Source organism: Poecilia formosa, unplaced genomic scaffold, assembly GCF_000485575.1.
Source record: "Poecilia formosa unplaced genomic scaffold, Poecilia_formosa-5.1.2 Scaffold719, whole genome shotgun sequence".
Taxonomy (NCBI): Eukaryota; Metazoa; Chordata; class Actinopteri; order Cyprinodontiformes; family Poeciliidae; genus Poecilia; species Poecilia formosa.
The window spans coordinates 26,253-51,954 of record NW_006800658.1 but is presented as its reverse complement, the minus strand read 5'-3'; the positions used below and the strand labels follow the sequence as shown (position 1 = coordinate 51,954).

The window sequence follows — 25,702 nt, the reverse complement described above, 5'->3', positions numbered from 1 at the left end:
TGTCTACTTAATGATTATTCTCTGCTTTGTTTGGAACTATCAGAAAGAAAGAAAGAAAAAACACCATCTAGTTAACAGCAGAAACCCAAGACGATTTCTCATGGAGCTGAACTTTTTCATCAGCTACTGAATTAGTTATGTTTGAGGAACATGAATGAGATTAATTCCCCTCTGCCATGGCGCTTTCCTTGAAGGATAATTCTCCAATCCTCCACTAGAGTGCATTCACACCCGGCTTCATCCGTAAGAGTGCACCATGTCAGAAGAGGAATGTTCATACAATGAGGGTCTGTGTATAGTAGCTCTGGTATTGCCTCGGTCTACCACACGGACAAATGATTGTCAATGGACTATAGAGACGAATCTCAATCGGTTACTCTAGCGGCTCCACGCGTTTCGACCTCCTGTGTTTCTTCCCCCTCTTGCTTTGCGATCAAATTCCTCTCTGGATGGAGATGGACAAACAAAGAGAGAAAGGACTAATTTCCAAACAACAATGCCGTGAGTCTTGAAGTTTTGTGGATTCGGTGTCTTTATGTGCTTGCTTCTCTCGCTCTGGGAACCAACCGCTCACTCCCATATTCTCGGCTCCTCTGACGGTCGCACTCTTTCGGCTATGCAACGGGTGTAACACACACACACACACACACACACGGGCTGAAAATGTAGCACGGACGGTGGGAGTGAAGTTGTGCGTGCCATGGTTTTGAATCATCGGAGGGATTCGCGTTGAATGCAGCCTGTTTGTCTCTGAGCAGAGGTCGCGTCGTTAAGGAAGAGAAGATTCATTCCAGTTGTGACCCCCACGACTCCTCATGTTCGGAAAACATTTTACCCCGAAAGAGTAGGATGCTGTAACTTTGGGACTTTTTCCTCTTTTTTTTAGGCACACGAGGACAGTAGTTTGGACATTTTCTTACCTAAATGTTTGGTGTTTTCATATGGGAACTGTCAATTTAAACTAATATCCAAAATAAATAGGCCAGCATTTCAGTTTTTCCACATGGAATTCTAGTTAAATCCCTTACACATTGTTTTCTTGCTCTGGCTGAGAGGACCTCAGCTTTTCTAAACTTGTGAGGGACCAGCGGGCATGGGAGAGGCGACTCCCGCTCAGTCTGCTGCTGGTGCTGCTGCAGGGACCTTCGTGCCCATGCTGGGCGTCGGGTTAGGAGCCATGCCCGGCGGGGTGGTCGGCAACGGACCGATGGTGGCCACCTCCAGAGGAGGCTCCGCGGACCCCCAGCTGCACAACGCCATCGTGGAGCGTCTGCGCGCCCGCATTGAGCAGTTCAGGAGGCACCACTCCACCTGCGAGAACCGCTACCAGAGGGGTCAGGCCGAGAGCTCCGACCGGGAGCACGAAAACACACTGCACCTGCTTAACATCGTCCAACAGGGGCCCGGGAACCGAAAGAGCAAAGGGAGCCGGGGATCGAACCAACAACCTCCAGACTACAGCAGGGCCAATGGAGAGCAGAAGGGATCAGAGGGCGAGCAGAAGATTTCCACCCGCATAGCGGTAAGTTGGGATCATCAGTCGACATGAATCATAAATATTGTTCTGATTAACTCACCCAGTGTTTGAATGGGCCCTGAGCCAGCCCCTTCCTCTGGGCCCCAACAATCTTAAGGCTTCCATTAAGTTAAAAATGAGGTTTAAAGTCACCAAAATATAAAAATGAGGTTTAAAGTCACCAAAATATGGTGATTTTTAAAAAATATTCCATAAATATGAAATTGTTTAAAAGAAATTCTGTGCAGTGTCAATTAGTTCATAAAACTTGAAAAGAGGGGGGGAAAAAAACGATAAATTTGAAAAAATAAAAATAAAAATGCACCGCTACCCCCAAGACTGTGCCGCCCAGGGTAATGAGTCATATTTCCCATATTATAAATTCCCACTCAACTTACCTTCAGTTGGTAGTTTCGTTTGGGGTGACCAGATGGGAGGCTGCTAACTGAGGGCTGCAACGATTAATCAGAGTTATTGTGACGAATCAACTAATCGTCAACTAATTTAGTAATCGGTTAATTGTTAACTAGAGTATACAGACCCACAAAAATACTGTTTGCTGAAAGAGCAACACACTCAAAGCAATAATTAATAAAAAAAATGCACAAAAGTATATACATTTTACATTTAAGATATAAAAAAAGTTTTTCTGTGAATATGTTCTATCCAGAACTGCTCAATTTTAACATCACCTGGCTCACATTCTGTAAAAGAAGTATCCTATTAATCACATTTTTATATCGGTTGATGCAAAAAATAGTCAACAGATCAACCCTACATATAGTGATGTTAAGTGAAGGAGGAAGGACTGACATTGCAAGTGATCAAACATTCCCTAAAGGAATTTAATTTTACACAATAATTAGTTTATTTTTTATCTAAAAAGTAATTGTTTGTTTATAGATGTTTATTTGCTTTCTTTTTAAGTATTTCTAATATAGTATAAAAAACTAAAGTGTTAAATAAGAACTCTGCAGAATGTGCCATGCTTTTTTTAATCTGATTAATTGATTAATCATCAAAGTAATCAATCAAATAATTGAGTACTAAAATAATCATTAGTTGCAGCCCTAAACGGAGCTGGTTCAAGACATTGGCTATGATTCAGGGCTCCACTAGGCTATCAGAGCTCACAAGAAAAGCTTAATGTTTATGAAGTACTCCTCGAATTTCACCTGTGGGACAATACAGTAACTCACCTGCTTTTAAGTCTGTTTAAATGTATTCCAATAAAAAATATATGCATCTAAAAGGACAATATAAACGTTTAGGCATTCTTAGTTGAAGGAGTTTTAGCTCCATTTCACCCATAAGACCAAAACCTACTATAAGACCAAAACATAATGCAGCATAACCTACAATGTATGAAATAGTTTTGGGGTTATTGGGCCGTGGAGAGGTTTAGAGTTTCCTCCCGAGTGTCGACATTTTCGTGCACTTTTGATTCGAACTGTGGGATGCAGGTGTGTGTTGCACGTAACCTAGTTAATACAGAATTTATCCAGTTTTGTGGTGCAGGAAGTTCAGTTTCTCTTTCTCAATAAGGCAGCAGTTTTCAAATGATCAATTCAAATGGCCATTGCCTGAATTATGTCTACTGCATGATGTATATTTTTCCATAATGATAAAGTTAAAGAATATACAATAATTAGACCAAATTTCTGTGTTCTCGGACTTTGGTTGGACTAACCATGCTGTACAGAAACTGTTGAGAGAGCAGTCGGTGAAATGTGAGATTTATTGTGTTGTTTTCTTTCATTGGGCATTTGGGAGTTCAGCAATGAGACTATGAATTATTTCCCAAGCAACATTTCAATATAGAGTCGAAGGGGTGAGAGTTTGCAGATGTTCTCTTTCCGAACTGGCTCGAGATGCCGGAGAGAAAAAACAAGCAATGAAACATTTTTTTCCAGTAAAACCCATAAAAACGCACTTAGGAAGGTTCTGTAGTTTTCTTTATTATTTTTTATCTGTGGAATGAAGCAAAACATGTTATCTCCTACGTATCCCACAGCTGCATTGACTTGAGACTTTATATTTATGATTGGATTTTACATGTGCGCTTTTCGAGTTGCTAAGTTAAATTCAGCTGCGAGACATGACGGGAGGTAAGACGGCAGCATCATGGATTATACTGACGGTCTAAAAGAGGTCAGGGAACATCATTATCATGCACCGTTTCATTTTTACTGATGTTGACTTGGGACTAGTGTGTTCTATATAAAACTGATGAGTGCAGCAAGATGTGCAGAGGAAATGAAGTCCTGGCGTACATGTTCATATAAAGCCTGAGGTTAATTTTTTTTCTTTTTTTCTTTTTTTTTTTCTCAGCTTGTGATGATTTGGTGAAGCAGAACAGCAGTCGTAGCAGAAATCTCACATTAAGTGCTCTGCCTCTATCCATCACTGATGGAGCCAGTTAATGCTTAAATGGATCAAAAATAAGTAAATTCGGAGGGTGAGAACTACAACGCTTTGCAAAAGCATTCATCTCCGTTGCTCTTTTATGCATTACGTCATTTTGCAACTGAGTGTTTTATTGAGATTGTATATTAGATCAATACACAGTATGGTATAACTGTAAACTGGAAGGAAAATTATTATTTTTTTAAATTAATTTTGAAAACATATATTGACTTGTTGGGAAATATATGTCATGTAAGATTAGGTAAGCAGCACTAGATTCTTAAACAATATCCCAAGAACATAACATGGGCCACAGTTAAATTCAAAATGGACTGAATCTGGCACAAGTGCAACTTTACCAAAACATGACAGTCCAGCTAAACTGACAGGTTGGACAACATAAAGAGCTAAACTGAACGGGCTGTGGTAACTCAGGAGGAGCTGCAGATGTCCACTGCTCAGGCAAGAGAATTTCTGATGGAACTTAGTCATTTTCTACAAATTTATTCCTGTATTCTCAAAGAACCTGAGCTTCTGGTGATGTTTTTTTAGGAAAAATCTTAGAATTTCTCCAGTTCTATTATGAGAATTTGACCTTGGGAAGATGAAGGTTGTTCACAAACTCATTATTTATGATGAGTTTGTGTAAACAAGGCATGTAAACAAGGCATGATCAAACATGTTGATGCCATGTAGCAATTATTTTAATTTTGCATAGTTCAATAATCATAACACTTTTCTGAATCCAGTCTAGGCTGTATGAATGGTGCATTTCTTTCAATTTTCTGCTTTAGGTATTTGTTTTTTTATGTCTTACTTTCATGTGTCAATCAGTCAAACTTAGCAACATGGCCAACCAGACCTCCTCACTGAGTTTCTGTCAAGTCTTCACGCAAAGTTGCTCCTGGCACCTGACTGAATCACTGTTAAATTGGGATTCTTTGGCAGGAATACTTAAGCTCTCTCTGAGAGGATTCTGAGAGTCTTTGAGAATATGGGCGCTGGTCTTTATGGAGGAGTGGCAAATAGGAAGCCATTGTTGGGGAAAAATGAGCAAAAAGGAATCCCATTTGGAGACTGTCAAAAGCCATGTAGAAAACATAGAAAAGATATGGGAGAAGATGTAATCAGGACGTCTTCGCACATTTACACATGTGACCAATGTGCAAAAGCTAAAGATGTTTCAAACATAACTACATGTTCATGGTAGAAGCATCCTGGGTGGAGCTTTTACTTGTTTCATCAGGGAATGGGACTGATGTTGAAGCTGTGCTGGTAAAGTGACAAAATGTAAACCGATTTCCATTGTGGGTTTACTTTAGGAAAGAAAACTGTGTAGTTTAACGTTTGTGTCGTTTTTATAATTACTTCTGTGTAAATTGAAAATAGCTTTTTGCATATTTAGTGTGACAATAGGTAACTTTTATAAAAATGATTTGTTTACATATTTGTTAAAATATGAGGCAGATAATGTGTAAAAAAAAAAAAAGCTCCTCTCGCTCCTCACTGCAGTCCAACTGCCATCTGGAGAAATAAACTGCTCTCTGTCAGAAACAACCAATCAGAGTGAAGGGGAGGGTCTTAGCGATGTCAGTCATGCTTGTGTACGTGCTGCTCCCTCTCTCCCCCTTGCTCTTTACTGCGCTACACACAACGTCGGTGGCGACGCTAAGTTAGCATGGCTGCTAACGATGGTGGACAAACAGTCTTCCCCACCATTAGCAGAGCTAATCTTGAGCTTGCTGTGTTGGGCTTTAATGATGTAGGTTATTATAGTACACGCTTCTCAGTTGTGAACAAAGGCATCAATAAAGGGCACATCTGTGGATGTTATTGACTGTTCACATTGTAATTTGCAACGGAACAGAAGACCAAGTGAGGGGCAAACGAAACAATAGATTATGGCTAGTTTATTGTGCATAGTAAGCAGCACTTAACAGCAATGAGGCCAGATTAACAGAAGATATGTCTTGTAGATAATTTTAGACATATTGGAAAGAAGAGATGAGAGCTTACTTATTGGCTTAGGGGAAAAAAAACGATTTCCCTTAATGCCTGCATGAACTCACTGAACGCTTTGGGATAGGTCATATTTTAGATTGCTGTTTTTTTTTTCTTTCTTTTTTTGTTCTAGCACTGGTTTCTCATTCTTTCCACTCATACCTGTATCGGTGGATGCGCCGAACACAGAAATAGGTCACTCAGTAGAGCTTACGAAACGCCAGCCCCTGTATTACATCTTACAGACATTTGTTTTCATCAGATGGGGATCCAGCATTATCTTACACCGTCTGTCAGCGAGAGCGATAGTGGGTATGGAAACTAAGAGCTCAATGATACAGCCGCGCTAGCGTGCAATGCATTGTCATAACCTATTATAGTGTGCTTAACAAATGGCACTCTAAGCACCTTCTTGAAATATTTGCTGACCATGAAACTGTTTGAACCACAAGGCCCTCATATAAATGTTTAGAGCCACTGAATACATTTCCTGCACATGTTTACTTAAAGTCAAACAGGCCTTGAAAAAGCAGTAGACGAGGGATGCCTGCGATTAACAGTCCTGCGTGCACTGGGAGGATTTTGTTATTACTCAGTGAAAGATCTGGAAATGATGGTCACAGAACTGAACGGACTAGAAGTTTTATTGTCTTTTAGCTTAAAACAACATAAAGTTGTGTTTTTATTCTGCTGCTATTTGTCACGCCTCAAAGAAGAAGAAAAAAGGCAAGTCTTTGTTTCTAATCTTACAAATTGTTGAAAATAGGCAACTGGAGTTGTTTGCTTCTTTTGGCAGATCAGATATTTCCAACCAGAAGGTCAACGCTGTGGCAGCAGTAATCTCGACGCTCGCAGAGAGACCTCAGAGTTTATTACCACTGACGTAAATACAACTTCTAGCTGACCACCGGATTGACAGCTTAGTCAAATAGCGTGGAGAAAAAGAAAATCACTGCACTCTCTTGTGGTTTCTGTGGAGCATGGAGAGTTTGTGGGGCGGGGTCTGCGTGCTGTGAGTATTTCCTGGCATGCCAGGTCTGAATCAGAGGTGCTGGTTGTGATGTGAAACAATTAACCCAGGTTCATGGGAGCTCCACCCAGTTCTGGTCTGGGGTAAGCTGCAGGATTTTTTTTTTCTCTTAGAAGTCACTGCTTGGAAGCTGATGTGGAATGCTGCTGGTGTTTTTATATCGCATGAGCAAACTGTAAATCAGATTTTGTTCCATTTGTTTAAATATTTGCCTACTTTACTGAATTCTTCATTTTTCTTTTATTTAGGCTTACTACCCATTTAAAATGAGTTTCAATATAAAATTTTTGCCATAGTTTTACTCCTATGAGACTTTCAAAAACAAAGTGACACTTGGTTGTAAAGTACAATGCAAAACATCAAAGTAGAAACGAGTCAATACTTTGTATTTTTGTTCTCTAGTTTTGTTTTGGTCAGAGCATCTTCTTCCACATGTTTCCCTTGTTCCCTTCCTGGTTTTTGGCAAACTTTAAACAAGGCTTCTTAGCTTAATTTCAACAATGGCTTTCTGTCTATGGACGAGATTTCTGGCACTTATAATTGAATTGTTGAGAAGCAGCTTGAGATGCTGTGTACAATCTAAGCTGGCTACCTATGGTGACCTATGAAGGAAACTTTTTGCACAGGGTTTTATTTGGGGTTTCAGCATAATTGGGGTGAAATGTCATGTCATGTGATTTTTATTTGAAAAAAAAAAAAGACTTCCTCTAAACTATTTCCCACTACATTGTTTTGGTCTATTAAACAAAATCTAACTTAGATACACCAAACATGGAAAAAGCAGGACGGGTGTCTATAATTTATCTTGCGTGTTTTAAATTCTTGTTCATTCATTGTCTTTGACCCATATTCTTCACAGATTTCACTAAACAGAAAGTTTAGACACATCAGGGAATATTGCTCATTACAGCATAGTTTTATTTGCTCAAGTCATCCCAAATCAATCTCAGACCTTCACTTATTTCCAGAAACACAAACTATTTATTTGTGAATTTAAGTCTGCTGATTGGAATCAGGGATTATGGAGACATTTTGATCATAGAGACATCACAGATTTATCATCATCATTATTATTATTCTTTAAAACCTAAGTGTTTGTAACATTTCTCGCAGGACATTCCACAGTCAAGCAGAGGTCAGCTCATACATTTTCATCACCAAATAGTTTTAAGTGAGCACAGCTTGTCTTCAGGGAACAGGGATGTTAGTGTGCTGTGTTAATGTCTCAAAGAAAGCTATCGCAGTCTCTTCCAAGTTTCTATTAAATTACTTCATTTGTTTGGGCCTCTGATAGTTTTTCCTCTTCCTTAATAGTGAGTTGCACATGTCTTTTGGCTAAATCGAATGTGAAATGAATATCTCTCTCGTCAGTTATTATAGTTTTATGAAAACATTGGCATGAATGTGCTGTAAACAACTTCACATCACATATTTTTTTAATCAAGATTACAGTGCTCTCTCCGGGGAGGCAGCTTTACAAGATTTAACAAGTTTCTCTTCTGGTAGCCAAAGAAGAAATAAGATTTTTAAAGAAGCACCAATCAAATTCACCAGTGACTGACATTTCTCACCGAAGCTTTAGTTTTTCCAATCCCTTTAACTTTATGACTTCATTTACTAAATATGTTATGAACTCATTGGTTTTTTTTAGCCAAAACAAATTGTTGTCTGCTGTTATCCAGTGTGATCAGGGGTTTAGTAGATATATTCAGCAGCTTAGCTCCAGTGTGATGATGTCTGGAAGGTTGGATAAAAACTTGGGTATTGGTCCAACATATTTTCCTTTTCCTACTTCAGAGAGAACAATGTTTCACGAAAGATGAAAGATATAAAACTGGGATTTTTTTATAGCTCTTTTTGCCTATTCTGTCAAGGCATATATCTTTAGTTTTATCAAGCCCCAAAAAATAAAATGTATTGTGCACCTGTGGGTTGTTCTTATGGGGTTCAAGAGAAAATGCAGCAAAAGCTTTCAGAACAATTAATCAAAAACAGTACTGTGCTTCTAGTTGTTCCTTGCAATCAGTTTTTTGTGCAAATAAAAATAGGTTAGAATGTGTACAAGTGGCGTACATGTCAGTCAGCCCGCCAGACTACAGTTGGGATTATAAACGGAATCTTGCTGATTGCACAATTTTATTTATTTCTTTTTCCCCGAAGAAAAAAGACTGTGTTTTATCACAATCAATTTCCTTAAGTGCTAACAGTGGTATTTCCTCTCAAAGCATTTTGTACATTTTTCTGGTTTTGCCACAGCTAACAGCTTACTGAATATCCAAGCAATGACAGGTGAGAGTTTAGAGTGGTTTATTAATAAACTGCTCTAAACTTGCGGTGTCGTGACTATTACAACTGAGGATGGAATGAGATCTCATGTAACAAGATCTTGAAATGCTAGGTCAGAGCTTTTTCTTTTTGTCAAACTGAAGCCTGCAGGCAAATAGCTGTGGAGTTGATGTCAGCATCTGGCTTCTTCTGGTAAACCCAAATATTAAGGGAAAGCCAAATCAGATTTTAGTCATAAAATATGTGCTTGTTGGCAGCCAATTCTTCAATTCTCAGCTCTTAGCGATTCTGTTTGAACTCGTCTTGTGAAAAGTGTTAACTCTTCAGATGAAATCATTCATGATTGAAATCTGATAACCTGTTCTGTCTCAATGCAGCAAGACAAGTGCAACATATGGTAAGGAGCAACTTGAAATGCCTAAATTTGTCCAGTGTTTAGCTAATAGCGGAGCTAATTTTCTGCTTAGCGCTTTTGCTAACTTTGAAAAGGTTTAGCATACTTAGCTTCACCTAAAGTTATTTTTCTGGACAAATTCGTGTAAAATTTTCGTAAACTTTCAGTTGAACAGTCAAGTTCATTTTATTATTCAGATTGTTTAAACAGTTTTCTGTCTAGGGAAACCCAGGTGCTTGCATTGAGTTAAGGCAAGAAATGAGAAATTAGTTCTTTTAATTGAGGTTGCATGAACAAAGTTCTTGTTGGCAAGTAAATCTCATAAGTTGCAGGAAGTAGAGCACAAAACTCAGAGAAAGTCTTCATAGATCATCATTAGCGGCTAGGGATGCTAAAGCTAGTATTAGAGCTAGCTAAATGGCTATATCGAACAAAGATTCTATAAAACACAATTTGAGATTCATATGAAGAGTAAAAACATAAGATACGATATCATTTGTGGTAGGTAGTCATTCATACCGAGTCCGATTCTCCTGAAGGTTTCCACCTGTTAAAGAGGTTTTCCTTTCCACTGTCGCTACATGCGTACTCACTCGTTTGAGTGATTATTGGGAAGTCGAGGATGCAATACAAACATTTCTCCACTGTCGTTACTTGTCCAGGAGTGAATGCTGTAAGTCGATGATTCAATGCAGACAGCTGGATTTCCTTGTAAAGAAAACTTTTTTTTCTTTACTAATGTGGATTAAAAATATATTGTTTGATAACTAGGATCAAATTGATTGTTTATTCTTGTAGATGTGTTGTGAATTGGCGCTGTATGAATAAACTAATTAGTTGCTCGTCGGGCTGGTTGACAGCAGCGGTTCTGTGGAAGCTTTCACCACTGTTGGATTATGCATGTGATAACATTTTAAGCGCTGTGAGAATACATTGACTGTAACAGTTAGCCAGGTGCTAAAGTTAGCAACTAATTTGCAACTTCCTAAGGGAACCAAACTAAGCAGATATGAAGAGCAGAGATCCTTCAAAAAACGACTGAGGTTCAAAAAACCTCTTTTCTATTTGTGAAATTAAAAAAAAGTCAAATTACTATGTTTAGATGTGTTTTTTGGCATCATTACTACCTAATTAGACAAGCATAAAAACTGCAGAGCGTGAGCTGGACCTGCACTCACTACAGGCTTACTGAAACACGTTGTGACTTCTGGAAGTTTCATGTATTTGTGAAAATAAAAAAATGGGGATTCCCAAAAAAATAGTACTAAGAATCTTGTTCTTTTGAATCATCTTGCCCCAAAATATAACATATCAACTTCAATACAAAACAAAAAACTTATGTAGTTATGTAGTTGTTACTTAAAAAAGTAAAATATTTATTGTCAGCTTCTTTTTTTTTCTTTTTTTTTTCAAAGGCTTCAAATGGAGCATTATGCAGCAGCTTCTTGTTGGAAATCATCCTCTGTGAATCTGGGACATCTCTGTACCTGGCAAGATTTGCATTCCCTTCTCTTCCTGAAATGAGTCCACTTTTATCATTTTTTTTCTCGACCAATTTAGATTTTGTTAAGAAGTTCCAGCCTCTCCCCACCCCAAAATAAAAATCATAATAAAAGAAAAAACAGGTAAAGAAACCACAGGAAAACAAAGAAAACCATCCAGACAGAAGTTTCCAGACACCCGGTGGGGCAGTGAGGATATGTGTTAAATCAAAAGCCTTTACAGATCATGTGTTATACAGTATTTGCAGCAGCAGTTCCAGAAGAACCCCTCACCCACCTTTTCGTTTTTCATTCCTCCAATCTTACACCCTTCCACACACACAAGTGCACGCAAAACCCACCCTGCTGCACACTCCTCATGTTTTATTCAGCAGCCTATGGGAAGGCTGTATTTGTCTTTGAAGAGTGCTGCAAAAATCATGTATTAAACCCATCTCCTCCTCGCTCTTCAAGGAATGATACACTGTAAGTGGTATATGCTCAGAAAAAAAACATGATCTTCTGACAATCCAGGTGGGTTTGGTCTGCTCTGCTGATTTATGAGCTGCACTTTATAACAGCCAGACCTTTAGGGTAAATCCTGCCTTTGGTTTTACTGGAACCACTGCCTGCCTGGGATCTAAAGCCTTTTTATTCTCCGACATTTCCCAGCTGTCCTTGGCTGTGGTCCCTGGCCACAAACAAAGCTTGCAAGGCAACAGCTTTACCTTGAGATACAAGTTTAGAGAATTTACACCATCAGCACCCACTTTGCAAAATTACCTCCCTCGTGGAGCAGCCTTGTTTGTCTTTGTGTCAGACTGGCCTGTTTTGTGCAGGGAAATAAACAATATGTTAGTTAAAGTGGATGAGTCTGCATAATCTCACATGATAAGATCAGGTTTTATGTGCTACCGAAACTTGATGCTCACAAAAGGAATCCGCTGCTGTTCCGATTTAGTTTTACTTCTATGTGACAGTGACAGTGTCTTTCTGTTATTTAATTTGAATTTCTATTAAATTTTCAGGGTTAAACACCATTTTATTTCAGACATTTTGGCCCTTTTTTAGTCTGTCTTAAAGTGTAGATTCAAAACTTTACTACAAAAACTTCACAGATATTTTTGTCGTTTATTTCAAATATTAAACATGGAAAATTGATGGATGATTGATGGCTAAGTAATGGATGCTCGATTGGATGGATCCAAAGATTTTTCCGTTCTCCGTTTTCTTTTTCCTTACTTTTCCAGACTTTGAAAACATTTGAATGAAATTGTAGACTGCAGAAGAAGGCCTGTTTTAGACAGTTTATTAAAGCTTGAAATAACTGAAAGATAAATTGTTCCATATCAATAACCGATGTGGGATTATACAGAGAACTGTTGGATCAGCAGGCACTGATGGAGAGGATATTTGATTTTTCACATTTGAATTCTGCACTGGCAATTCTTCTTTTAGATGACAAATATGTCAGCATTTGGATGATTACTCTATTAATCAAATTATTTTCGCTCTTCTGTGCTTTCTGTGGACTCTTTCTTTTATCAACACCAGCAGTTCTTTTGGAACAACTTCTCCATGTTGCACTCTTGTGAATTTCAACTTGCTGAATTCTCACACATCCAGAATGCCCACAGTAAATAAAATGGATCTTTAAAGATGAATTTGAAGATACTTTTTCTCCTTGATTGATCAGCTCAAATTCAAACCACAACATGCTTTGCTGAGCAGCGTTATTTTTGTCTGAAACAAAGAGTGAGATTTTCTAATGCTTTTATTCTGTTAGGGGAAACATTGAAAAGGATTAATTCAATCATAAATGCTGCTAAGAATCTGCTAAGAAAGAAAAAAGTTTTTAAAATTTTCGACCAGAAGTTGAGTTAGATGCCAACCTTAGCCTTACCATAGTTACTTAAGCATCAGCAAAATTAATTGAAATGTATTTATTCACCAACACTTGAATCTCAAGTAACAGACTTTAGTCAACTCAATAAAACGTAACAGTAAAACACATCAGACTGTGATGTACATGAAAAATTATATGTAATTTTTCATTTTAACAACCCACATTGAAAGGTGTCTCGCCACTGACTACCGCTTTATGATGCAGCACCCAGCAATCCTTCTGGCTTTTGTTCTATTTTCAAGCAAGTCCATTCATCTGTTCTGTCTCAGCACCATCCAGCACCGCCCATCTAATGAGTGTTACCGGCGATAAGTGATATGCTTGAAAAATGAAGCAGGGCAGAGTGGCAATCCTAATGATTTAGCCTTCACCTGTGCACAGCTATCACACAGCTCGATTCTTATATTTAAAATGTTCATGTTCAACATTTTAGTTACTGGTAGGCAATGGAAGCGATTTTTGTCCTCACGACTTCCTGTAGTGCACTTTAATGTTTACCTGGTTCTATGTGACATTAATTTTTTGTTCCCTCGTCCTTAGTCACTCTTTACTTCCAGGGTTTCTAATACAGATAAAAACAGCACAGGACTTCTGGGTGTGCAATAATATCTCCTTTAACGACATTTCATGTAATCCAAAGTCCAAAACTTGACAGGTATGGTTTAGCAGAAGCTAATGCTAAAGCGCTAATTTAATTTTGACATTATAGATTACGTTTTTGCATAATGCTATTAGATATTGTATGTTCATGTCTTGTTTGCTACTGTCTGTGTTTTATTTTGTTTGTATGCCTCTTGCTTGAAAAAAAAAGGAAAAAAGAGAGAGAATGTGAAGAGAGGAAATGGATCTGTGTTCTTCCACTTCAAAGTAAGGGCATCGATATAAACATCTAGCTACTTAAAGAATAAAATAATAAATAAAGAAACTTTGTTTAAGTGCAGATTAACAAAACAGGCAGGTGGATTAACACTTCAGAGGTCAGCTAAAGAGCTACGGGGAAAATAATCTTTACTGTTAGCACATTAGCTGATTATTGGAAGCATGTCCACCACTGGGAACTGTTGGTTTGCTTCTCACAACCATTTATTTTGCTTTGGCTTATTGTTGTGTGTATATTTTAGTTTTTTCCTGTTTTTTTTTTAATATAAATATTGATATTTATTTAAGAATAAGCTGCGGATTTTGTGTAAATCATGCAGAGTAGGTATAACAAGCAGCAGGCTGGAAACCACTGCTGTAAACTGATAAAGCTGCCCCGCTGTAGTTGAAGAGTGAGTTTAAAAATGATGTGCAACCAACTGTAAATTAGATTCTGCAACAGACTCTTGTGAATATGTGTAGACAGTTGTTCCATGGTTTGAATATAAATTACCCTTGCACACCGTATTTCCATACAAGTGAATATTTCACTGGCTAATTCACTGATGTTCCTCTTTTCCCCAATGGTTTTGGATTATAGAGTCCCTATTGTGTCCCTTTGTTGCTTGTTTGTGGTTTAAGCAAGTTACCAGTTGTTACAGACTCTTGTTTACATTTCAAACCTCATATGAATATGTGAAAATAATCTCATCTGTGCCATTGATTTGAACATTTTTGGAGACTAATACATTAGTGCTCATGGAGTGCTGTTAAACAAGTGGACAAAGGAAACAAGTGTTTCGTTGTTTTTCATCATTTGTAGCTTAGCAGTGCTAATTAGTGTGAATTGTGGGATTTTAGCGTAGCAGAACATTTCTTTTTTCTTTTTCTTATTGAGACTTTTAGAGGGCACTTGTGGAGGTATCTGTCCATGCCTGATGTCATTTGTTCTGCAGAGAGAGCTCTTTGAGGTTTGTCAAGTTTTTCCTGCTTGACTCAGTTGAAGCAAGAGCAGAACTGTGTTTTTGAGGAAATGGAGAGAGGAGGGTGGGAGGGTGAAGGGTAGCGCCTTAGAGTGTGTCTCTGTGAGCGCGGTGCTACCAGTGCTGAAACTGGAGCCCTGTGGGAACAGGCATATTCAGGTGTTCATGCCCAATGTGCATAAAGTGGAAGGAAAGGACAAATGGATATATGTGACATAAGGATTTCTTTTTATTGCATTCGGACAAAATCGAAGTCCTCGCTATTGGTTTAGCTCGGAAATATAAAAGTCTGTTTGCTTTGGGAAATGACTTTGAAGGAACTATGAGTGTTTTGTTCAGGGGTTGACAGTTGTGGTTGGATAAGCAGGAGCTTATCTGGAGCTCTTCTCACATTTATCTGATAAATAAGCCACCTGATATGTTAGAGTTTCCTGGACTTGTTGTAGATACTCTTGTAAACAGATCAGATTATCACAGCTGCCAGTGGAGAGCAGCAAGAATCTCAGTTTACAATACCCCACAAAAGCTTTTCCACATTTTGTCATGTCGTACCCACAAACTTCAGTGTATATGCCAAGCAAGTGCAAAGTTGTGAATGGGGAGTGAATCAGTACATGGTAGCAAAAATCTGAAAATTGTAGCATGCGGTTATTTTAACCCGAGATTAGATCAAATTAGTTAATTTGGTATTGTCCCAGTCAAAGTTCAGACCAAATCTAATTGGGAACTGTTGGCAAGAGTTGAAAATACATGTTTACTAATGCTTTCCATTCAGTCTGAATAAGTGTAAGGTATTTCACACAGAAAAACTGACCAAATATTTTATCTATAGCTGCTTAAAGCTCAAATCTCAGCCGACTTACAGCTGTAAGTGCAGCAAAAATATGAATCAACAAAGTAGTGACTGACTGAAGAAAAATTCATATGTCAGATTTGTTTTTGTAAAACAAATCTTAAAAACTACCCATACTTGTCCTTCTTCATCACAGTTTTGTGCAAGTGTTGATTAATCTTGTAAAATTCCAGTAGAATATCCTAAGTTTTCTATATGTGATGTGGCAAAATGTGAAAAAAAAACTAAGGTGCATGAATATGACTAAATAAAAATAATGTGTCAGTTCTTGACTCACTTTATTTACTTCAATCCTAACTTCACAGCCTTTCTCCATGGCCTATTTACCCAGTAAAACTACTTGAGGCTCAAAAGAATTTCTTTTCCTTGTGCTAAGGTTCAGAGAAAGACAGCTATATTTGCAGCAGAACTTCAAACAGCCTGTCCTCCCCAGGGTCATTACCCTCTTCAGGAAATGAGTAAGTGGGCTCCTGATGTCACCAGCCAACCCACTGAACAGAATACTAGGTTAATCTGGGAGGGGACAGGGGAGGAGCCCCTCCAGATCAGAGTTCAGACATGTTTACATTACAGCTCTGGATATTTCTCAGAGCCCAGCCAAGCTGCTGAATTTCCCAGGCTCCAGAGTTGTAGAGTGCTGAAAAGAAGGCACAAGCGCTCACTTATTCCTCTCCTCGCTCCCTCGCTCTGCCGAGCTCTGGTGGCATAGAAGTCGTAGTTTGACTCCATTTGCATTGTGGTAATGTTCTGTTCCTTCCAGAAGTTGTCCTTTGGGAGATATTATCGTTTTGAAAGAGGTGAAAGTCAAAAAACCTGCTGACAGACAGTGTTTTTGAAAGCTTCAGATAATACTGTCACTACTGTGATGAATATCTCAAACTATGGTAATATTAAATATGACAGTTGGGAGTGTTTATGTGTGAACTGTTGGAGCCTGACTCGTGACATCTTTTTTCTGGAGGGAGACTGTTGCTATGAATGCAGTTGACTTGCTTAATATGGATTAATGGAAAAAGTCAAGAAAATAAATGGTGTACCATTCAGTTAGATTTAAAACCAACACTCAAAGCCAAATTCTTTTAGAGATTTTCTAGTCAACTTAAGATTTTCATAGAAAACTGAGTGAACTTTGTCTCATTAGTTTTTTTTCAAACGTAGAGGAAGGATTCAATTTAATAATACGGTATTTATCCCAAAGGGAAATTAAATGTTGTCGTAACTCAGCATTCAGAGTGATGCAGTGGACAGGATGTGCAGTTGAAGTCAGTCTCGCAACAAATCTGAAAAGGCCTCTGGCTGAAGGCTGTCTCCTGACTGTTATGACATACTATCCACTCGAGTTCCAGGCAGGAAAGACGATTATTGCACAGGGATGTGTTCTGTGTGACATAATCAGTTTTTGGGAAGCATTGCTAATCCACCTCATTTGCTTTTGCCACTCCTCTTTAGATCTCTGGAACAGAGAAATGTTGGAAACGTATGATTGGTTTTGCTCTGCATCCATAATGCCTCCTTTTCAACTCTTTGTTGCCATGGCTACACATTGTAACAAAGTCGGAAAGTAAAAAAAAAAAAAAAAGTAAGAGCAAAAATAATTCCAGCTGCACAGCATCCAGAACCAGGAGGGATAATTACATAAATATGCACTCTCAACAAAAAATTATGAGCAAAAGTCAACTCTATATGCTAATTCACAAGCTACATGTTTTGAGGACAATTAAGGCTGAAAACATTCTGCATCATTACGCTAAGTTTTCAAAATGTCTCTTATTTTTTGTTGCCACGGTAATTGGTTAAGCCTATATGAAAGAGAAAAACAGAACAAATAACATCAAAATCAAAGTGTTTGTTTATATCCCTGCTTATTTGCTGCATATGATGCTTGTTCAAACCATGTGCAAACAGAAATAACCAGCTACAGATTTTGGTACTGGCCCTTTAAAAATAAGTGATGACGAGGACATTGTAATCTGACTTGATTGGGAAATTTAACAAACATACTGAAAAAGATGTCTTAATTAAATAATTTTATTGTACTTTTATACTTTGGGTTGAAATGGAATCAATCTTTGTTGAGAGTGAAAAGACAAACAAAACAACAAAGAAATCACAAGTTTTTAGTAATTAATTCTGTGTTAATATACGCAGCACACTTTAATCCTGACTTCTCTACCGTTTTAAAGGACAGTTATGATCCCAGTGACTAAAGTGGGGAACTTGTTCAGGCTTCTTTCAGATTTGCTCGGTCTGTTTTTCATTCATTATTTAAAACTTGAACTGCTGTGACTTGCTTTTAAAAAAAAAAAAAAAAAAAAATTAAACAGTAATTTCTTTGACGCAACGCAATAAATAATCAGTGTTAAGAACATGTGTAAAACTAGGAGACCCTACGGAAGCTTTTTAACAGTCTCTGTAGCATGTAGAATCTGCTTTCTACATGGACTGCAGAAGGCCCATATAAGTATCATCAGAAATGTTTGTTTTTGTAATCAGTGATTAATGAGGGGTAGAATAGTTTCTACCCAACGCAGCCGTGCAAATTATTCTCTGTCTTCTGAATATTGATTTGCAGCAACAGTAGAACAATTTTCAGGAAGTATACATTGATTCTGGTCTCAGTAAGTGATATTTTACCCCTAGAGCGACTCTTTTAGTCCGTGTGGTCAGATTTTACGCAGCCTGTGCTCAATACACCGGACTCTGGTAGTAGCCAGTAGTTGTTTCTTTCTCCCCCACGTAGATGGGTTAGTTTCTTCTCAGTTCTTTCTGTAAACCTGAAAAGCGGCAGCTGGAATGTTTGCGTTAGTGCCGTGGTGAGAAGTCATGATGCCTGCTTTTTCTCCATCTTGCCTGGAGGCTTGCAGACACTGCTGTAGCATCTCCAGTGTACATGGGACATGAAACCAGGGGAGAATCTGCTTTCTTTCTGCTCTGTTGAACAACTTCCAGCCTGAGTTTTCAGTAAAAGTCAGCATTCATTAGCATGAGATTGTGAGTTATTTTCTCCTCTTTGGGATTTCTACGATTTTATGTTGATAGCATCTTGCCTGTTGAACCTATTTTCACTTTTTTTTGGTGATGCTACAACCACAAAAGTCAATGTTTTTTATATGGCTTTTATCTGATAAATTAACACTAATGTTGGATATGATACATTGGTGTTACTTTTTTTTTTTTTTTTACACAAAAACTGACTGTTTATTTCAGTCCACCATTACAATAAAATATTTAAAAAATGGTTTTAAAGAAGAAATGAAATTTCTACCTGTACATATTTCATTTCTTGATGACGGCTTGAACAGAGCTCTGAGACGTTCCAAGCACAGGATATTGTTTTCTAACACTAACTCTGCTTTAAAGTCCACAACTTGATGCTTGACCTTTCTGCTGTGTTCTGTGGTTTTTGTAAGACTGTTTGTTTATTGAGTGCTCTCTAAGTAACCTGTGAGTCCTTTGTGGAACAGCTGGATTCATACTGAGGTTAGACGCAGATGGACTGTTTACTCATTATGTAACTTCTGACTGACTGCACTGGATTTTGTTTAGAGGGTTTCAGACATTTATTTGTAACAATAATAGAAAATCTGTTCTTCACAATTATGCACAACTTTGTGTTTTATTACGTAAAATCCTCACAAAATGCATTTTAGTTTTGGTTGGAACAATTTTTTTAATAGATTAGTTGTTTTGTTTGTTGTGCAGAGATGACGATTATGTTGTGAATTGACGATAGTTATATGAAACTTAAAAGGTGTGTATTAGATTTGTTAAATGTGGGCTTTAATAATAAAAACACAATTAAACACATTTATTTACCTGCTCCAAGGAAAGGCATGGAAAACTAAATTTTTTGAATGAACAAATATTACAAATTTGAATATTTAAGAAATAATCAGGTACTTTGACTTAGGAAAAAAAATATTTTTGTTACAAAAATGCCTAAATAGTTACGTAGTTTTTGGTATTTTTTATGTTATAGCTAAAGATGCACAATATGTTTGCACAAACAATGGTATTAGTAGATATTAGCCACTTTTTAAACTATCAATATCAGTCATAGCTATAAAACTGGGCCGATATTAACAAGCAATATTTATTGTATAATAGTTTAGGTATGGTTTTCCCCGCTCATTAAGGATGTATATTAGCAATAGGTGCTGGGGAAACCTACCATCTTATAAAGGGATTTAATTCCCAATCCCTTCTACAGTTCCATACACCTTTGTAATAAGGGGAGTTGTCTCTGGAAAAAGTACAAATTGTTTAATCCATCTTTTAAAGCCACACGGCGCATGTTTCCCCAAGAAGATGAATAAAGAGTCTTGAGCCAATTAGGGAGATTTATACTGTAAATGCAGAGCGAGGGGCTTTTTAAACTGAATTGCAGAATAAATCCAAATAAGGCATACTCTCTTTAAAAATGTAGGGTCGGGGGTGAGGAGGAGGGGGTGCACACCAATTCCAGTCTCGTCTGCCTGAGAGCCTTTTTAACAAGCCTGAGCAGTAGTCGCTAGAATTTATTCTGACTCAATTTAAGCTAAAGGGATTCATGATTTGTTCATAAATTAATAACCAGCATCAGCTAAAGTCCCTGTTTTGCCAATATTACACACATTTTGCTTAATGCAGCTCATTGACACGTTCCCCTCCTAAATTTATTTGGTCTTTGCTGGACTTATAAATTAAGATGTGGCAGGCGATCATTAAACAAGTATGGACCCATTCTTTGGCTCTGCCTGCAGAGAAAAATCGTGATACTGCATTCTTGTCATAGCTGTTAGTGAGAAAGTGGGGTTATTATGTGTGCATATGCATGATAACAAGAAGGAGAGTGTAGAGAACATTCCTTTCTCACTCCCACTCTCCACCACCACACCCCCATTGCTACTCGCTGCCACCCCACCCCCAGTTTCCTTCCTGTGCTTTTTTTAGAGTCTATTGGATGTTTTTCCCACATCCGGCAACAAAGCCAGCCTTTTCATGCAATAATCTAACAGTGCGGTGTTCTGTGGTTCAGCTGTACACAGCCATGGTCAACTGTGATAAATATGTTGACAGTAAATTAACCAGTATTTTTACTGTGTAATTTTACCAGTATTTTTTCTTGTGTGCTCACCCTATTTGAATCTAGGGCTGTTTGAAAAAGGAAAAAAAAAAAAAGATTCAACTTATCTGAAAGATACTTGGAAAAATTGTGTTTTGTCATTTTCATGCTCATGTTTATCAATCACTTTTTGATTTGTTTTTTAAATAAGTATTTGGAAATAAGAATTATTAAGTATGCGTTGTAGGATTTTTATTGTTAAAATTGCAAAATTGCTTTTGTATCTTGAATGTGCCCGCTTTAATTAGGCCAAATTGTAACGGAGTTATGAATAATTCAGGCTGCATATGAGATATTCTCATACTTTAGTAAAATTATATCAATCACAGGGAAATTCAGTGTTTTATATTAATTGGTCTTATTTTTCCAACTAGAAACATTTACTGACTGATTGTAATTTCAAGGGTAGTTAATTTAGTTTAGGTCGGGGTCATGTGCAGTAGTTATGAGAAGTCAGTAGCTGGTTGCTAAGTTGCAGATAGAGCAACTTAATTGAGGAGAATCAGGGATAAACAATCATGCTAGACAAGATCAAGCTATTCCAAGTCCAAATGATGCCATCAATTGTTACACCTATTCCCTACCTCTGGCTTTCCACCTACCTTACTTGGCACCCAATCTCAACTTCTTTCCCTCTGAAGCGGTGGGCACACAGTGAACTTCCCACTGATTGGACATGCAATAAAAAACATGTTTGGGACAGAACTAACAGGTGTAAAAAGAATTTTCTTTATTTGCTAATGTCGCCCCTTTACATTATGCGCCCAAGGTTGGAAGCCATGTCATCCATAATGAAAACTGCCAATTATTGCGCATCAGTTAAATCCGCCAACATAAACCTGCTTATTTAACAGTTTACATTTTAAGTGTCTGTACTATTAAACATATGACCCAAAAATCATTGAATCAGTGTATTTTGAAATAAATAATTGCTTTCAGGATTTTTCTTACAGTTTGATGCTGTCTGTGAAAGAAAAACATTTCTTTGATAACATGCAGGTCATTAATGTCTGAGATGCTATTTATAACTGTGGAGGATTAGAGTGTTTACTTGCAGTGGCGCCCCTAAAAGGGGGCCAGAGGAGTTTTGTACGAGGGGAGGGGCCTCATGGCCGCCCCTGGAAAAAATGATAAAGAGTCATGTCCAGTTCATGCAAAACCACATGCAGTCATGTTCTCCGTGTAAAACATCTTAAATGTTTCATCTTAAAACTTTTACTGGCCCTATGAAAATTTCTGGTGGCACCACTGTTTACTTTCCTGAATAAATTCTGTTGCTTTTAAAAAAAAATGCTTAACTTGCATAAAATAGATTTTTGTGCTTAGTTACTAAAAAGTAATTCAATTGTTTCACAAAAACATTTGACCTTCATTATGCAGAAATTTTAAATTCTACTCTGCTTTTGGATTGGTGGTGGAATATACTTTTCAAAGCACCGATTAAAGTACTGACATTGTTTCAGTGCTTGTACCCGCTGTCATTCCCAGTGAATTAATTCTCTGAGTAAAGAGGGGAATTTTCCTCTCCATTATGCTGCCTTGGCTGGGTTTGAATCACCAGGCTCATCTGTTTTGCCTGAAGTAGTCAAAGCGAGAGGGGGAGAAAAACAGCTGTCTAGTCAGTGAAGGGACGCCTTGCCAGTTGAGCTGTGAAATTCACACAAGTAAGCAGGATAATCTCTTCCACCCAGGCCGAATATTAGATCCTGCAGTGGAAATGGCAGTTTCACGTGTACGGCCTTGATATATCTTAACTGCAGCAAAAGTAGAGATCACCAGTCTCATCCCATTTTCATTCTTGCCTTTATTTGATCAGATTATTTGGAGTTAAAAGGCAACATTGTTGAAGGTTTTTGATGACCAGCTGTTTTCACTTTAAGAGGTATTTAGGTTTATCAGGGAAACTGGGATTGTGGTGACACCTGCTGCACTAAATCTGCTTTATTAGTAACAAAAACAGTGCCATACCCTTTGTGCTTTTTCATATTTTGCTTTTTAAACACATGGACATGATCTTATTTAAACCATAACATTGTGGCTCTGGCTGTATGTTCAGCATTTGTTGTTATCTCCTAGTCTTTGCTCTTTTGTTTATAATAACAGCCTTTTTTCCAGTATCCCCACAGCATGATGCTGTCACCATCAATATTTACACTGGAGATGATGCGTTCAGGGTCCTGTACAGTGTTAGTTTTCCTCCTACAAAGCATTTTGCATGTTATGCCAAAAAGTTAAATTTGGGTCTCATCTCTTTTTCACGGAAACAAACAAAAATCTGTAATTAAGGAAAGGGTTTAATTACAGATACAAGTTACAGTTACATCTACAAATTACATGCTAGTTACTTACAGCTAGTAATTGAGTTAATGTTTTATACAGAACCAATATTTTATTCAATGTAGCTGCTTCCATCTTAGTTGTTTGAACAAATTAAACATTCAGTAAATTTGTTTCTCATGTCAAAACATCCAAACTGTATCTAAATAAGATTAAATGACTATTAAAGTTGGATTTGTACATTTGTTCTACTCTTTTTCAAAGTGGCCATAGTATTCCTAGAGTGTGTTTCGGCGACTCCACAGACCATCACATGATTTTCATTTATTGCTCTCTGCTTTCCTATGAATGGGAGCTTTGTAGTCGTGTGCCAATCAGCCTGCTTCTTTTTGATCAGAGTTGACTGTTGATAAATTTGTAAAAACCCCAAAAATCAAATTTTTTTTCTTGCCTTTTTATCCAGTCTCTGTCTGTCCTTGAGAACATCAACAAACCGCACCTTCTTTGATTCCGTTTCTTATTTTGAGTTTAGTAAACATACCAGAGTTTACACTCTTGTTCTTACGGGGATTTTCCACTGAAGAGTTTCAAGTAATCAGAGCTCCTGTAAGAGCCGCTGCTGTTAATGGGTTCTATAAATATATTAAATCTCTTTCACGGCTATTTCAATTTGGCAACTCTTTATAACAGACCAGAAAAATATGCAGAAACTTTTTCTCTTTTCAAGCTGAAAATTAATCCCATTGAAAAACGTTTTCAAGTCGGGCTCGATTATCTCATTTTAATCGAGTTTTTCTTTTTTTTCTTTTTTTTTACATCAATAGACATTTTTATGTGGACATGTCTTCACCTTTCACTCTTACACCACAATTTCCTGTTTAGTCTTTTTGTCTGTGTCAATCCCATGAAAATTCGCTGAGTGGTTAAAATATTTCTTGCAGTAAATGTTTCATACTGTTCTACATTTCTGTAGGGACACTGCACAGGAAACAGTTTAACCACACAAGCTACGCGCTCACCTCAGTCTCTCTGCAAATAGACATGTCCTGGAATCTTTAACCTAATTTGGTTAACATTATTTTATCAAGCCTATAATCCTTATATAATAAGTGCTATACATTTCAGTCAGTGTTTGCAAACGTTCCTTTAAAGCCCAACCATCTGCTTTTTGACTAGATTTTACCAGCAAATAAAGCAAAACCAACTCAGGACCCCTGTTCAGTTCGCCTTAATCGAACTCTAGTTCGTTTGCGTAGAAAATCCGGTTTGTTTGGGGAGGCGTGAACGAACTTTGATCCGGACCAAAACAGTAAACTCTGATCCGCCTAAAAACCCACATCTCTGTTTGTTTGAGGTGAACTCTGAAGGGGGTTGAATGCATATGTGAATGCCTAGAGGATTGGAGACCTCTGCAAAAACAGGAAGCGGACTACAGCACAGGGCATTCTGGGTAAATGCAACCAAAACAAACACGTGAGTTTTGCGCTAGCAGGAGAAGCGGCTCATGGAAGATAAATTCCACAGCAGCTCCATTTTTATTGACATCATGTGAAGGTGGAAGTTGCGCTCTGTGTCTTCTTCAGAGGTTTTCATGGCATTTCCTTCAGTGGTTTTTGGTGCAGCGCCAGCACAGGAGAAGGGGTTGGGTTTGTTTAACGCAGTACGGTGTGAAAGTGAACCGCACCAGCTGAAAATGTAACCGTAACGTTGCAGTCTGCCAGGCTATCAGGTGTGAAATCATCCTAAAGAAAATAGGAAATCAGTATCGGCCCATAAAGGCCTGTTCGGGCTTTCCTTTGGGATCCTTGGAACAGATCACATCAGTCAGGGTCAAAGTGACGTGGCTTGAACAAACTTTTGTTTTTCTGATTATATTGATTCCCTTTTCACCTATGAATGAGTGAAGATTAGTGATTTCATGCAGCAAAATTGCTCAAACACTAGCAAGCAAAGATAAAATCACTATAACAAGTATTTCCTGTCAAACTCTCTGTTTGTGTTTAGATTTAGTTTAGTTTTCCAACGTTATCTGAACAAAGAACTCAGCTTTAAAATTCAGACCTTTCTATCTAATGTCTAGTTTCACTTTTTACTTCTTAGACATTATGTTGTGTATAAAATGATGGCTTTGTGGGAATGATTTTCCCACATAACTGACTTTATCAGTGTAAATCTGCTTAATCATCCTAACTCTTAACAGCTGCTGCTTTGACCCTCCCTGACTTTGGATGAAACTCAGTCATCACATCATGGGAAAGTTGTTTTTTTCCACTTGAACAACTTACCTGAGAGCATACTCTGTGTGTCTCTCTCTCACCAGCTGCAACATGTAAAAAAGACCTCAAGCATGGTTTTACAAGGCCCCGTAGACACACAAGAGCGGCTTGCATGCAGAAACTTGCAAAGAGATATTAGCTGCGCTGCAGCTTTAAACCCTGAAACTTTGATCGTTCCATCACCAGGACGTGCCAGACATGGCACCTGAACGGTTACCTGGGAAGGAAAGTTTTGCAGCGCCCACAAAAAATTTGTAGGTACCCTCAAATAGTGCCTGGTTGTGTGTATTTTTCTCTATGAGGGCAGTGAATTTAATATTTGTATGTGTTG

At 37.9% G+C, this 25,702-nt stretch overlaps 1 protein-coding gene across 1 annotated transcript in view; it reads left to right on the top strand.

Annotated features, from left to right (window-relative positions):
* The first annotated feature begins 224 nt into the window (after window positions 1-224).
* Window positions 225-25,702, top strand: part of LOC103131115 (mastermind-like protein 2) — a 51,525-nt gene continuing 26,047 nt past the window's right edge. The window contains exon 1 of the mRNA XM_007542689.2: window positions 225-1,522. Within this exon, the coding sequence (XP_007542751.1) occupies window positions 1,094-1,522 (429 nt within the window). The 5' untranslated portion in view covers window positions 225-1,093. The remainder of the gene's footprint in view (window positions 1,523-25,702) is intronic.